At 35.7% G+C, this 17,121-nt stretch overlaps 1 protein-coding gene across 1 annotated transcript; it reads left to right on the top strand.

The window, feature by feature from the left end:
- Positions 1–14,487: 14,487 nt before the first annotated feature.
- LOC129278693 (uncharacterized) lies at positions 14,488–16,465 on the top strand. Its single transcript, XM_064113400.1, has 2 exons — positions 14,488–15,636; positions 16,193–16,465. Exons 1-2 carry the CDS (start codon positions 14,488–14,490, stop codon positions 16,463–16,465), a joined length of 1,422 nt encoding a protein of 473 aa, XP_063969470.1.
- Positions 16,466–17,121: the final 656 nt, after the last annotated feature.

Raw genomic sequence — 17,121 nt, 5'->3', positions numbered from 1 at the left:
TAATCACTATGCTAATAAACATAACTATGATTGAATCCATGTCCAAATACTGCCAATGGACAAACACTAAACTTTAATTGCCTACAAATTCTATTGTAGAGATTATGACTGCTCTTCCTGCTACAGCAATATCAATCCTTTTACCCTTCTGACCTGAAGATATTGGATGTTATAGAAGATAAGAAGGGTCGGGGGGGGGAGGGGGGAGGGCAGTCAAATGTATTGCTGTACACATGCGTAACCAAAAAAACGCGATTAAAGGGGTGTTTTTTTTTCAGTTTTGGACGCGGTCCGCGCGTGGACTCGTTAAGGGTGTAAAAAACACAGATTTTCAAGAAAAAGGGTGGTTTTTAAAAACTGGTCAATGGTCATTCGCGGGGTCAAACTTATTTAGGGTATGTTTTTTCCCAAAAGATTTTTTTTTTTAAGACTAACCAAACGTGTTTAGGGTATGTTTTTTCCCCAAGCTTTTTCCCCCGAGGTCATATTTTGGTGACTTGTTTAGGGACCAAAATGTGTAAATAAAGCTCACAACAAACTTGTTTAGGGGGTTATTTTGCACACAGAGAAAAACTTGTTTAGGGGGTGTTTGGAAATTACTTGGTCACGCGTGTGTATAGCAATATATTTGACTGGCGCCCTCCTCCCCCGGGAGAAGGGTGCTCAAAAAGTCCATCAACATACCTAGCAAGCAGCATCCATGGGTGTGTTCAATGTTGATTTTCAAATTTAAACAGCAACATGAATCATGATTGAATTCCAAAACACCGAACACAAACACGATCAGTGGTGCAACGTTCAGTGTCAAAAATATAGAGTCATTTATATGTTGATCGTCTCCACATTTCCTGCTGTTACTACGCAGCTTTACAGCTCAGTTTGACCTATCACAAGAAAGGTCAGTTCTGGCAACTGTTTGTTTAGGCTTCCACTGCGAGAGCAAATTTAAAGACGTTTCAAAACGCAATTATTTAAATTTTCCTCCAAATCGTGATTTGAAAGATGTTTACTTTCACGACCGGGAATAGTGGACGTTGAACACACCCTTTGTTTCTCATTTTATCTGCGTTTTGTAATCATGCTTTCAATCATGAACCATGTTGCCGTTTAAACTTTGAAACCGACATTGAACACACCCCATGTCATTTAAATGTCATTATATTCTCTGAAATGCTATAATACAGTATAGGTTTGTCCTTAACATGAAATGGCAAATGAACGATATTAAATAGTGTAGTCAACTACCCATATTGACTACATATTAGCAATGAAGCTTCTTGAGACTGATTCAGTTTGAGATGATGTAATATAACCAGTGCATTATGTCAGACCAATGGTCAGACTAGAGGAAAAGAGTTTCCTATTATCAATTCTGATAGTAGAGGGCAGGAAGGATGTGACCACTAATGTGAGTGACCACAATGAAAAGAGCTGAAGAAGAAACAGAAAATTGAGATATATTGCCTTAACTTTTAAGCAAAAAAAATAAGCAAAATATAAAAAAGCTAGAATCAGCTTTAAAGCAAAATGACTTAAGGACAAATCCATCCAAACTTAAAGTTGATTTGTATAAAATAGAGAAAAATCAAACAAGCATAACACTGAAAATTTCACCAACATTTTTTTATTTGTACCCAGACATAGCCAATGCTAAGGAAGTTGTTAGTATATCATTAAATATTATTAAAATAGAGAAGTTGAAAGTGAAATATAAAATATAAATGAAAAAATTAGTCAACATAGTGAGTCAATATACTGTAAAACACATTCAAAACTGCTAAATAATCAACTTTAAATCAAATTTCTTAAGCAATCATGTGAAGCCAACAGTTGTCTGTATTACATCCCCAGTGATAAATTAGACTGGGTGAATTGTATGCTATCAGCAAAGTCTTCACTTATCACCCAAGCCCAGGGGTGCATAGAGGATATGGGGGCAGTTAGAACTAAATGGGGGTAATTTCCTGGGTATGAAGAACACCTTTATACCCTAAGAGTCACTCAAAATAACACCATGCAACCATCATGAATGGGCATTGATGATATGAGGATACCTTTCTCAATGTCTTCACATTCAAACAATAGCATGGCTAAGCCTTTGGTAATATTTCAATAAATAATTATACTGGAAACATTAATTTAATGCCATCATAAACTACAATAATAGTGACAACACTGGGGAATTTTTACCAAAACTGAAGAGTCTTTAAATATGGAATTGTTATGCTCCAGGAAACATCTCTTGAAATAAGACAAATGCATGGAAGACATGAATGAAAAACAAATGAATATGGCTATTTCTTAATTGTAAAAATACTATTTTAGATGATTTACTCATTTTTTCAAATATGCATCTCTGTAAAAAAAAAAAGGAAAAAGAAAATGTCCCAATAATTTTCAAATATGCATTTTGACACACAGCCACAAGTACTCTTTCATTTACACTGTATTTACAATTTTGTCAATATAAGAGCTGTTCATTGATTTAATCTTAGTAATTGAATAACACAACCAGGACTAAACTTATTAGTTTTTCAGCACCATCTCTTTATACTCGAGAGCTTCCTTTAAAAAATTCACATTATTGCAATGAAGTTCTTGTGTTCAATCATGGAGATAGCCTTATGGTAGTACAAAGAATGATAACAATTAACATTCTTACAGAGCCATACAAACATATTTGACTGCACAGTCCCACTTGCCACTGGTGTAAGTGATACATTATAAAAATAAAGCCCGGAAAAAAAATGACTGAAAATCACCTAGTGCTTCAAAAAAAAAAGGAAAATATAAAGTGACCAGAAACACCATCTTAAATTCATCCCACACACTAAAATGTGTTATATCAATATCCACAGCAGAATAATATGCTTAGTAAATGATGGTTTTTCAGTTACAGCTATCTTGAAAGTGTCTGCACAAATTTGATATTTTTTATGTTATAATTAGTTTTACCTACCTGTTTACTGTAAAGTGCTTAGATATTGATTGTCTTAATATAAGCACTATACACTAGTAAGCTTAATGTATTGTTATTTTCCTACAACAGTAAAAAGGGGGATTTTCTCCACTTTTTTTTTTATAACATTAAGTATAAAAAAAAGAGACATTGCATTTTATTCATAATGGTGATAATGTATATCTATATATAAGATTAATTTCAGGAAAATAAAGAAACTACATGATTTGTCAACTCATACTATGATAGAGACTTTTGATCAATGGAATGAATCATTATTGCATGATTGTTACAACTTCCCAGGGCTTTCTATCTAAACCAGAATTCAAAAACTTTTTTTGAAATGCATTAAAGTTCTGCACATGGTGCAATAAAAGCACAAATTAATCACACACCTATTGAAAAAGAGAGTAAAACAAATCTTTACTCTTTCTCTGACCTATTCTCATTCAGTCCTAAAAATAGTTTCATGGAAAACAGTTTAGTGGAAACTAGTTTAACAAGAAATGGGAATGATCAAAGCAGTCTTGGAAGCAATCTTCAAAACCAGTTTGGAAAACCACCTCACAGTATGCTTTTCAATACCGCTTTGCCTTCCGTTTTTTGGGATGCGATCTTAGCACTTGTTTAGCATGCTACTCCACACACTAGGTTTCAGACCGCCGCGAAGTACCCGATCAGAAAATACTAGGTAATTTTGGAAATGTGGAAGCAAATTATGCGTAATCTCCCCGAAAGAAAATACCTGCTAAATAGTAGATACTTGTCAAAATTATGAGAACATTCGCGGGGAATTTTCCAAGGTTGCAGGTATTTTGGCAATGTAAAAGCAAATTACGGGAACTTTTAGCCCAGCATGAAGTATGGGGCAAGGGTGTTGTGGGTGGCAGCTGAGCTAGCGATTTTGAATCTCGCGCCTTGCTTGCTTATCAGACCGTATACTGCGCATGCTCATAACTTCAGGAACTTATCCCAAGGATATGTCTTGGGGCGGTGTGAATAATTAACAGGTACCGTATGGGTACTAGTATTCAACCCGTTTGGAGAGTTTCCTCAAATATATAGAAATATAGAATTTACCTGAATTTAAGACCCGTCTTATTTCCAAGAGCAAATGCTGGTTATTCTTTTTCCGTTATTTTTTTCTTCAACCAGTTGACTGTGTGCGCGGGCGATCGAATTATACGGCGATGGATTTTGGTACTAGTATTCAACCCGTCGGCACTAGTATTCAACCTAGCGATGAAAGATGGCCCTGTCTCTCAATCTGCCCTTGTCCCATCCGACTATGGACTAGACCATTTGAGATGAGACCAAACAGGGAATTAATCAAAGCCAGAGACTTACATAGATCTAGATCTAATTTAGCAATCTAAACCCTTTTGAGATTTGCTATCAATCCTCACTAGGTTGAATACTAGTACCATTCAGTGCAAAAGGCCATCGCCGCATAATTCGATCCTCCGCGCATACAGTCGACAGATTGACAAAGAAAATATCGACAACAGATTACCCTGGAAATAACAAAGGTGTTAAATTAAGATAAATTCACTATTTCTAAATATTTTGGGGAATATGTCAAAATCTTTGAATTATGCCGGGTTGAATACTAGTACCCATACGGTATTTACTTGCCTGAAAATAGTTCTTGTAATTTCACAGGGATTCTTGTGATTGAGACGGTTTGAAACCACCTACTGTGTGCAGAATATCTACACTGCAGTTTCAAATTTTGTGATGCCACTGAGAGTTTTGAAAACCACTTTCGGGTGATCAGATGAGAGTGCTAGCAAAGCGATCTTCCAATCTGGTTTCCTAAACTCATTTCCACTAAATTAGTTTGAGGACTGTAATGTGAATGGGGTCTCTCTCTCCCGCTACTTTAGTTCAACAGGTAGAAAAAGATTCTTTGACAGACGTTTTCAAATCCCCCTTCGCGCCCTCTGCTAATCCCCTTCAAGTGCGGAATTTCACAGATGTACAATAACATCCCATGGCAGGTTAGACCTTGGATCAACATGGGGTACCTTGGACACCCCTGACTGCACCCATGGGCATCTGATGGGGTCCAATGTCAAGTCAACTGGTAGCTGGTAGAGGGGTGAAGGGAGGGGGATTGGTATTTATATGGGCTGTATGACAGGTTAGCTCTTCTCATATTTCAGCTGAGTTCGTACTAACTCACAAACATATAACAGGATTGAAATTTGTGTTTTGTAACAACTTTGATGCAAAAGAGCCATTATTCCAATAATTACTTATGAACATGACTCTAGACTTGAATTTTAGCATATATTCAAGAGGGTGAAAATTGACCTTGTGAATAGGTCAACCATGGGTCAACCAAAATACACTGACTCCAATACAGCTAACCACTGTAGGTACATGTGACATTGTCATAAATATGAGCAAGAACACCAATGGATTCCAGCTATTGTGTCACAATCAGTGTTCAAAACGCATCTTTTTCACCATTTCATGTTTTAATTCTTAATTTCTAAGAAAATGTTTTAAAGCATGTTCAATGACCGACATCAATTATTGAATTTCCAATAAATTGTTGCATGAACACAACATTTTCTAATCTTTTTTCTGGCTTGACTACTCAAATGGCATTATAGTCAAATACAGCGGTAAGGTAATATGCAAAATGACAGGTGAACTTTGCAGTGACTTCAGTTTGAACCTCGTCACAATTATAAAAATGATCATATTTACATGTTTACATCATTTGAATAACATACCAAATTATGAAGCAAGAACTACTTTCTTGTAGTGAGACATCAACATACTCTAATCATATTTATAAAGAAAAACTATAGAGGGCCTACCTTACATATTTTACTAGAAAGTAGTAGGAGGCACTCAAGACATCAGCCACTACAGCTTTTCAAAAGCACTCTTAACATTCCAGTATGTTTCCTTCACCTCCTATTATATTCACTATCAAACACCTTTCAAGGAAATTTATAGGGATCAGAGACAGACATCCTAAACATCATCCTTTTACTTAATTTGGGCCTTTACTTTTCCCTTTCAAAAACACATAATTTTATATGGTTTTATTCTTCATCTATATTTCTTGTGAACTGCCAATGTAAAGATAATATCAGGTAACTTGACCCCAGCACATACATACTGGAAGAATGATTACTCTTTAGGGCGATACCATACCTGTCCTACGGGACACTTCAACAATTTCTAGTCTCTTAGCTGAATGCCTGAGCAATAAAATTTCATTTCTTGTCAATACTAAAGCTATAGAGGGTAGTCAGGTAAAAAACTGATAACCAACAAATAATGTGTGATTATGGGTGAATTAAAGGTGACGATGTTGTGTGTCGTACGGGACTCAGAATGTCACATACGACACGCAGCATTTTCACCTTTGATTTACCCATAGACAACATATTTTTGTTTGTCATTTTTTTACATGACTACCCAGTAGTACTTTGTTATAACCACAAAACAAATTGAAGTTTCTTGTTTGTTTGGACAGCAGGTTGAAAAATGTGAAAATGGCTTACTTTTCTAGCATGGAATCACCCTTTCTGGGTAGCACCTGTATACAGTGTTACAAGTAACAGATGTTACAGTTGAACCCCCATGTAGATGTTTCAATAAAACAAAGAAAATGAAATAAAACGTACAAAAAATCTCAACTATGCAATAAAAGCAAAGAAAATAAGCAGGTACACATCCAACACCTAGTAGTCTTTCTGGGGCAAACCAGTTCACTTCCAAATCATTCAAATACACAAAAATGACTCATAAAATATATGGTAAAATTATCAATTAGTTTAAAGTGTTGATTAAAATATGTTTAATATTCCCAGTGACCTTTTCTGGAATTTATAGCATGAAATTCCCCAAAAATGTTATATATTTACATAATTTCATGATCTGATCTACATGAAATTAATTACAAAACAATAAAGGCATGAATCAGTAACTACTGAAATCCTTCAATATGATTGGGTAATAGAATAATTTTTATAGAAATTGTGTATTTGTTATCATAACAAATATTTATGAACAGGACCAAGGCCTCTCAAAATTAAATGAGGAAAAATACAAGTGAAATTGTGACAATTATGGCATAAACAAACCATGCATCAGTCGAAATATGTACATGTATGCTGTTTCCAATGTTTAATGTGTATTCAGCAATCTACATACTGAAGTGTGTATATTTTAATTGAAAACTTTTTGCTTTTCTTTGATTTTTTTTTTTAGATCTTAAATTATTTATTAGATCTTAGATAAGACCTATTATTGTTTTGAACATGTGACTGAAAAACACAGAATTTCCATTTAAAAAATAATGGAAAACTCAAGGGGAGAAAAATTAAAATAATGATCAAACATTGTGGTCAACCTATGTCCTACTTTCTCATCTAACCAGAGTACAACCATGGGGTGAAACTAGCCAGCTACAAGCTGTGTTGATGGAGTCATCATGCAAAGGTGGTTGACAAGTACTAACTTACATCAAATTAAAGGGGAGAGACAAACAAATGACCAAGTGGGCAAAGATTGTCAAATACAATTCCAATTATGATTATTTGTTACAGAAGAGCTGCATGAAAACAGATGTTAGAGACTACGTGTACAACAAATTGGCAACACTTCTGTCATTCTGTTTCAATGATACTGGTATTGGAATCAATTTTAGCAGCTGTTTGTTTACCTATTGTTTACATATATGATAGATCTCTTAAGAATGCAAAAGAAAAGGATTTTAATACTTTAGGATTTGTTCACAATTTGAATTGAAATAAATTCACATTCATGGTGGAAAAAGTTACATTCATGTAATTTATTCCCTGTTGTATTCATATCCTCTTTTTTCCGTCTCTGTCAACCTTTCAGTCTCTCTATGGGTGTGTTTAATGTTCTTTTTCAAACAGAATCATAATCATTCACATGAATCATGATTCAAAACACAATTACAAAACAAAGATAAAACAAAGGGTGTGTTCAGTGTCCCCATTCCCGGTCGTAAAAGGAAACGTCTTTCAGATTGCGATTCCAAGGAAAATTATAAAGTTAAATCGCCAAAAAGGTACGCTTGGAAACAAGATCAGCTTCAAGAATGCAACGAAAATATAATACTGAATATGATTGAGTTTTGAAATGTGCTCTCAAAGTGGAAGCCGCGCTGATGTTACTTTTTGAGAGGGGGATTTAAAGACGATCAACTTATAATCAGCTTCGAATTTGGACCCTGAAGAGTGTACTGTTGTGTTCTGTGATTATGTTTTCAATCATGATTAATTTTTGCTGTTTGAATTTCAAAATCAACATTAAACATACCCTTAGTATCTTTCTCTCTGTCTGTTTCTGTCTCTCTTATTTCATTTATTTTGTACAAACATATTGATGGAAGTTAAGGTGATCTGATCTGTTTTACTTCAAGCCAAAATTACAGGATACTTTTGAGCTTCCAAAAACGTGAAATAATTTGATAAAATAAATGTACAAGGAAATATTACAAAAACAAAAATAAACTCAAACACCAATATACACTACATTCTATGCACGTGTAGGCTGGTAAAGTTAGATATTAGATTAGATATTGGAGAACCAGAAATTCTACTATGATAGGCATCTTTGTTACACAATAGGCGGTGCTGCACCAGCCTGAGTTTGCTCAATCTCGAGATTTAAGCCTGATCAGCCCTCTTCAAGATTAATCTCAAGCTTCAAGAAACCTCATCTCCACCAGCGCAAGAAGAGGAATTCGTGCTTGAGCAAGGCATCGATGCATTAAGGTCCGACGCCATGAATAAATCATCATGAGTCGAATCTCGAGTGCATCTGCACCTGCGAATAAGTTGACTTAGGATTGCAATCTCGAGATTAATCCAGCGAACTATCGCGATGATTGTGTCTCCATTACAAATAATCTTGAGATTGTTCAGATCGGGATAATTTGCCGGATCAGAAATAGTGTGATTATTTGAAAACTCGGGCTGGTGCAGATGGCCCAATTGAGTACAAAGTCCCAAAGTCCATTAAAGCTTATTACAAAGGGAAACCCAATAGTCTCACTTTCCACTAACAAGGAAAATTTCTTGTTTATTCAAGTCATTAATATCCTCCCATCTCATGTCTTTCCAATCTTCTCCATACTTTTAGTTGTCTTCCATCCCAATGATATCTTCCTATCTATCATCACCTGTGGCAAATCTCCATGGTAACCAAGATGAAATCCAAGTTGAACCCCTTATCCTCAGAACCCCATAGAAGCTTGATATCATGTATGCTAGAGATCATGATGGTATGTGCCCCAGTACTCTATCATTGCCTCTACGGCTGCATTCACTTTACACTTGAAACACGTTTTAAAAGACGTTTAATTCAAACCACAGCTGCTTTCAAGTAAATGTAGTAAAAAAATGAATGTCTTTTTAAATTAAAACATGAATTGCTAAAAAGGATACATTTGCAGAATCACGTTTAAAAAATTGCTTGAATGCATTTGAGGTATCAGTCTTAGTTTTAAGAGGTGATACTATTGTGGTGCTTATAGTTCGGACATGGACTGCATAGTCTCTAGGTTGACCTAGACTCACTGGGTCACTGTGTAAAATTATGTGCAGTGGGTGGACTTTAAAGAGAATCAGCAACAATTAAAAGAAGAATCGCTTAATCAATGCATGCAATGACATTTTGTTTTTAATGTTTTGATCAGGTGATTTAATTGCTCATTTGAACACAACTTGTCATAGCTTGTGTAAATCATATACACCAATATTTGACAGGGTGTAAGATAACACCCTGCACTCACATTAATTCATGTTTTCCTCACTCACAAAATGACACTTTGTTTTTTCTCTAGTTCCAAAATGATTTATAATATCAATAAAGAGGGCATTCACTCCAAAGAGAAGTGCCCCCTCGATCTACTCTCCCTTAAACCTGATGAGATTTCAACCCATTGTCTTACATATGATCAAAGTGTGTTGATGTTGAACATGTGTACATCAAAATGAAAAATTGCAATTTGAGAATTTAAAAACAATAACTTTAGGATTTTATGATTATCAAATAACTCAGCAGTAACTAGAGAATAAAATCAAGTAAACTGAAATAAAATCAGATATCAAATTTCTCATTTTATCTAACAGCTTATTCAAATTGTAATTTGGCCTATTCTTTGCACACCAAAAAAACTCTTTCGATAAACTTGGTCAGACACTCTTGATTCACGGGGGGGTACTAGAAATAAAAATCAAAGTTAAAAACAAAGAGGAAAGATTTTTAACCTTGTCTCATCCAAAGAAGTAGCAAACTAAATCAAAACCATTTCATCAGAAATGAAAACAAAGTTTATTTATTGAATAATCCAATTTATTGAATAATTAGATAAACTTCATTTCTGATTGAAAAAAAAAACTCATAAAGACCACTACAAATGATGAAATTCAAAACTTTATTTCATTGCATACCTTTCACAATAAGAACTTAATAATTATCTTTTAAATACAATTAAAATATGAGAAGCACTTTGAATACACTTAAATGATTTTAAACTGCAATACCTTTAAAATATGACATTTGCAGATGAAATACAGAGTGAAATACAGAGTAAGGTGGTTTCAGACTGCCTCAAAGTTTGTCAGCTGCGGTATTTTGGCAGACAGAAAACAAATTATGCATAATCTAAATAGTAGGTACTTGTGAAAATTACTAGAACTTTCGCTGAGATTTTTCCAAGGTCGCAGGTATTTTGGCAGTGTGAAAGCAAATCACAGAAACTTTTAGCCCAGTGAGTAGCTGGATGCGGACGCTGTGGGGAGCTAATGAGCTAGCGATTTTAAATTTCGCGCCTTGCTTGCTTATCAGACCAGACTGCGCATGCTCGTAACTTCAGGAACTTATCTTGAAGGGTATGTTATGGGGCAGTGTGAATGTGAGAATACTTAATGGGTATTTTTTAGCCTAAAAAAGTTCTTGTAATTTAATGGGGATTCTTGTGATCGAGGCAGTTTGAAACCACCTATAGAGGTAAAGGTTGATATCATGGATTCTGTATTATCTCACAAAAAATAAATGTCATTTGGCAGTAATGTTTATCAACCTATGGGCAGAATTCTGTGCAAAAATGAAATCGATTTGTTCATTTATGGATGAGTGAGCACGCATCAAAATGGGAAAATTGGTATTTTCAATGTCACAGACTCATTTTAAAGGGTAATAAAGTGAATATTGGGGGCAAATTCGGTTTCAAATGTGACTTTAATTGCTGTTGTTTTTATCATCCACCATTTCTATCACCACACACTTTCCGAACTTTAAATAATTTATGGTTGAGCGAGCACATTCGAAAACTTAGGAATGAATACTCTTTATACTGCATAAATGTATTATTTTCCTAACAATTTCTAATGATCAGTTTAATTCATGGACAAATCAGTGGTGGATCCAGAATTTTTAAATGGGGGAGGGCCTATAATCGGGGGAAATACCAATATTTTCATATTTTAACATGATCTAACAAGTTGTAGAGGATACTACCATAAACCCCTATGATGATACGTCACAATACAGGGGCCGCGGAACGGTTTTTAAAGTGGGGGGGGGGGGGCTGACCATGCAATAAATCACAATCGTATTCATTTTTACATTTTTGTACATGCTTTTGGAAAAAAGTGGGGGGGGGGGGGGGCTGAAGCCAACCCCCCAGCCCCCCGCTTCCGCGGCCCCTGCAATACTTTGTGCTCACTCAACCATGAACATACGATTTCAAAATTGTGTGTGGAGTGGCTAAATGATGGATAGTAAAACAGCATAACACCATAAAATTCACCTAAAAAAAACTTTTGCCCAACTTTGTATTTGAACAATCTGAAAAACAACTCTAGTGACTTTCAAAAATGGTCATTTTTAATTCAATCTTTAATTACTCATGCATGACTCAACCAGGAGTTGTTTAATGAGTGTATAAAACCACCTACGAAATAACATATCTCAAAATAATTCCGTTCAAAAGTTACAGTTATTTGATTTAGGGGGACTTACTTTTTTTGTTGTGTATATAATAATAAAAGCAATAAAAATAAATATCAAAATGTATAATTCAAGCACTTGCTCTCAAACATGATCATTATTGTGATCGGCAAAGTGGAAGGAAGTACAAGAGAAATGCATGAAGGTGAGATGAATACCTGCTTCACTCAATTACATGTGTATTAATTTCTTTCTGAAAAAGACCCAATGTACATGTACATATCTAGATCTCATTTCATACCTTATTCTGTAACTTATACTTCCTTACATGATTTCTTTTCCATAGTTTTCTGCTCTATTTTTCCATTTCAAATGTGAATCTCATCACTTCAACAAAGTCACACCCAATCGATTTCCTGAAAGTTTCCTCTCTCCTCTTTCTCTTCTCACTCTTGAACAGAAACCTCATTATGTCAAACAAAATCAGGACTCCAATTCTCCAAAGTATTTTGGGGAAAGAAGACCTTTTAAGCATTCAACATGTTATAGATATAGACAAAGTTCTGGTTTTTTTTTTACAATTCAAGTCCACATAATAATGACAGGAGCTGTGGTAAATGGGGTTTTAATTCCTACAGGATTCTTATCTTTTATTTCATATAAGAAAATTATTTTAATAAATGCAGTTTAAAATGAAGAGACTGGGAAGGCAATCTTAATCATCATTAAAGAAATAGGTCACAGATGATTATCTTTAATAAGCTCTCTAAATATAGATCATGCTATAAATATAGATCATGCTATATCAGATATTTACAATCATTGATAAAGACAATCTGAGTACTGTTTTGCTGAACTGCAAATATTGCTCTGACCCAAAATCCACATATTAAGCCAAACAATAATACATAATCCTAATCCTTACATGATTCTTAAATGATTCTTAACCAAAACCCTCACCTTATATCTTTAGCCAAATTAACAGACGGGCAATTGCCGCATTGTCATTTGAAAGTTCATTTAAGAAACTTTTTTGTCTTCCAACAAGAATGTTCAGAAATGAATATGATAATTTCATTCTTCTTGTACACATTTGTTTTCCAGCATGATACGGTGACAATTAAAATCTGTCTCACTGACCAGGCTGCACTTCCTGAGGTCACATATTGCACTTGCTGTCTTGTTAAACAAGATGATGATAGATATAACCTCTCACTGGGTATTGAAGATGGAATGATTAGGCATTTTCATCCCTCTCAATTTGTGAAATATCCCATCAGAATGCACAGATATCAAATGATAAGAATTCTCTTAACACCTGCCAGAAACTTTATTCATGATATGGATATTCAAGAAATCATAAACTTGCAACATCATGTCTAGACTAAGATAAGATTTGGACCTTATGATCTTTCATCCTATTTTAAAGCCCTGATGTGCTCAAAGGTGTTCACAAAGTTAAACTCTGTTTTCAATTTATGATACAATCATTGAAAATTGAATGAGTTAAAAATTTCTTTTAAATGGTAGGTCTACAGTATGCTAAGTTTATCCGATGGATTCATGATGATAACAAAGCTCCATTGCACAGCCTACATTCAGCAGTGTTAGTATGCTACACATGTTAATAATGAATACACCATTCATCACAAAGAGTAGAGTGTTCACCCAGTGTCATGGGTGTCGATCACGGGGGGGGGGGGGATGGGGGGATATATCCCCCCAATATTTCAAGTGGGGGGGATGGCCTGTATTATCATCCCCCCAATAATTTAGGGTAGAAAAATTATAATAATGATGATGAAAAAATGAAAAGTTTGATCATGATGAATATAGTGATGATTATATAGTATGCCATCAATCAATTTGTTTCCCTCGCAATTTGTGTATATTAATATTATAATATAAATATAATATAAATAAAAACATTCTTTTCCAGGACTTTTAAACAGATGGGTGGAGGTTCAAGATGAAAAAGAATGAAATGTTTATGTATATGATATTTGTTAACACATGACATAAAAGAACCCCGACGAAAAACAACTTTTGTTGATAGGGTGTTCCATCCCACCAGTGGTGAATAAATTAATTTTAATAAATCAATTAATTCAAAAGGGTGGAAAAGTAAACGGTAGTAAAAGGGTGGCAAGATAAACGGGGAAAACCCCATGGACGTAAATCCCAGAGGGGTAGATCTTGAAAAAGTACAAATAACTTTTCTCAGATTTACCCCTCCCCACATCCAAGTGCATGATGTTTGTCCCATTTAATCTACAACCCTTTTGAATATCACTTCATTTTTGTTATGTAAAATAAGTAAATCGCCAGGCATTGCTGTCATTGTAATCAAATTCCAATGCGCGAAATTAACAAGCTACCATAAGTACCAAGAATTTCTCTTTGCGCATATCTAACAAAACGTGCTGGTCATAAGACATGTAAAAGCTATTGAGCAAATTATCCTGATTATATCGCGGACATATCTGAGGCTAAAAATTGATGCAAAGCGCAAAAGGTATTCCAAAATAACAAACTTCTTTCAAGCAACCCCAAGCAAGAAGGCAGAAAAAGAAATGAGAAAGGAATCTGAAAGTCCGCTGCAAGAAAAAGAAACAGCTAGTATAAGTGAATTAGAATCGGCATCAACTAGCACCACAGTGGAAAGGAAAGGTGAAGAAATCTTCCATGATGATCACCCTCAAGATTGTTTGATCATTCCCCCAAAAGAGACAAAATCCCAAAAGATATACTTTCAGAAGAAGTGGTTGACCAGATATCCATGGCTCCATTACCAACCGGAGATCCAAGGAGTGACTTGTTTCGAGTGCAAGCGGGCTGAAGTTATGGGTATCTTGACATTATCAAAGAAACGAGATCCAGCCTTCATTTCTGATGGATTCAACAATTGGAAAAAGGCTACTGAACGTTTCGATGGGCACCAGATGTCAGAAACCCACAGGTTTTCAGTGGCTCAGCTTAAGGCCCAGAAAAATCCATCAATTGACAGTCAACTCAACAAGCAGATCAAAGAACAGCAAGATACTGCTCGCCACTCTCTTGTCAGGATATTTTCTTCAATGAGGTATCTTCTGCGACAAGGAATGCCCTTTAGACGGAGGAATGCCGATGAAGGCAATCTGGAGCACTTGCTTAAGGTTTGGTCTGATGGTGATCCTCAGTTAAACTCATACTTGAAACACACAACGAAATTTACTTCTCCAACATCCCAGGAAGAGATCATTCAAATCATTGCACACAAAGTAGGCCGAGAAGTTGTTAAGAACATTGGAGAGCATGGCATATATGGAATCATGGTTGATGGCACACAGGATGTTTCAGGAATGGAGCAGGAAGCAATTTGCTTCAGACACATTGACATAAACTTTGATGTTCATGAGAGTTTTGTGGGTTTGTACAACATCCCTGATACCTGCAGCCAAACCATTGCAAACATGATATTTGATGTCATGACGCGTCTTCAGTTGAACCCCCAAAATCTCAGAGCACAGACTTACGACGGGGCTGCAAATATGAAAGGAAAGTACAACGGATGCCAAGCAAAAGTGAAGTCAAAGCAACCGCTTGCTCTTCATTTCCACTGTGCCTCCCACATGGCGAATCTCGTCCTCGAGCATGCTGTGACAGCTTGCCAGCCGATTCGTGATGCCATCCAATGGTGCAATGACCTCGGAGTTCTATTCAAGAGATCTGGAAAATACAAGGTTAGATTCAATTTCCGAATTTGTAATATAAAATTGAAGAAGTTACTCGAAAAGAGTCACTATAGTATGAATCAAATATTTTGAAAAAAAACCTGCCTACTAACAAAACCAATTTCCCCTTAAGGCCACTCTTCATCGATTTGCAAAAATTATGACACCATTTGGCGAAGTGGAATGTGTTCATTTTAGAAAACAGAGATAATATTGTTTGAATAAATAGGATTCCAACTACAATTATAATATTTAGACATGATTAGTCATGATGGGTGTAAGTGGGCAATTTAGAAGTATGTGGATATTAACCCCTAATGTAGGCTAACAATATATCAACTTCAAGAAAATGTAAATTCTATATATTATATATATATATATATATATATATATTATATATACATATTTCCCATTATTCCTTTGAAGTTTTTAACAAGACCCTTATATAGTGACAACGATATGGAACTAGACAAAGGGATCTGTTCTTTTAGGTATTTGATGTCACATAGATATCATTTTCTACATGCAAAGAGTCAGAAACTTATAATCCCTTTCTTTCCAACAGGTCATATTTCAAGAAATCGCATCTAGGCCAAGTGAACTAGATCAGACTAGTGACGAAGGCTGTGTTCCACCAGTCAAGAAAACCATCAGAACCCTCTGTCCAACAAGGTGGCTTTGTCGTCTTCCAGCCATCATATCAATTCTGGATAATTATGAAGCAGTTGTAGAGAGCCTGGAGGAGATGGCAACATCCAGCACGACGGAACGGACAGCGCAGCTAAGGCAAATGGACTGTTGGATAGATTTCAGAAGGGAGGTACTTTACTGGCCCTGACTATGGCGGCTAATCCGATAGCAGTCCTTGAACAGCTTAACAGTGCCTGTCAAGCCCGGTCTTCAAATGTATCTGGTAAGTTTATGAATCTTCTCTGATACACTACTAGCAGGCAGGATTGCTGTGCCAAAACATGGCCTTTATTTAAACTGCATCAACAACATGTGTTATACTGGTTCATTTTAATTCTTTATCAAAGAACACAGCGTAATTTTGATGACACATTTGATAAAGATATATTTAAAGATGTTTCATTTTTGCTTTTCACGTATGATGGCAGCCTCAAAAATCTGCTTGGAGCAGCTGAAGTTGTGGAGGACCGACGAAAACTTCCAGGATGTGTTTCGAGAAGCTTCCGCCAAGATTGAGGCATATAGTCTCGATCCCCTAGATCTGCCGAGAAAGAGGAAATGCCCTCGGAAGCTGGGAGGCCAAGCAAGTGATTTCCATCACAGCAAACCTGAAAAGCTTTACCGCCAGCAATACTTTCTTTTCCTTGACCACCTGATGAGGGAGATGGAAGAACAGTTTGATGTAGCATCAAACAAAGACCTGGCAACTTATGTTGAACTTGAGCGCGTTCTTGTGACTGGCAAGATTGAGAAGCACCAAGAGGCAATCATCGAACAGTATCCAGAATTGACAAAAGGTCCCCT

This window comes from Lytechinus pictus, chromosome 18 (genome assembly GCF_037042905.1).
Source record: "Lytechinus pictus isolate F3 Inbred chromosome 18, Lp3.0, whole genome shotgun sequence".
Classification (NCBI taxonomy): domain Eukaryota; kingdom Metazoa; phylum Echinodermata; class Echinoidea; order Temnopleuroida; family Toxopneustidae; genus Lytechinus; species Lytechinus pictus.
This window is presented reverse-complemented; position numbering and strand designations above follow the sequence as displayed.

Bases quoted from the DNA above. Each gene is read 5' to 3' on its own strand.
- LOC129278693 (XM_064113400.1), top strand. From the start codon at position 14,488: ATGAGAAAGGAATCTGAAAGTCCGCTGCAAGAAAAAGAAACAGCTAGT. The intron at 15,637-16,192 runs GTTAGATTCAAT...TCTTTCCAACAG, and splicing joins AGAGATCTGGAAAATACAAG to GTCATATTTCAAGAAATCGC.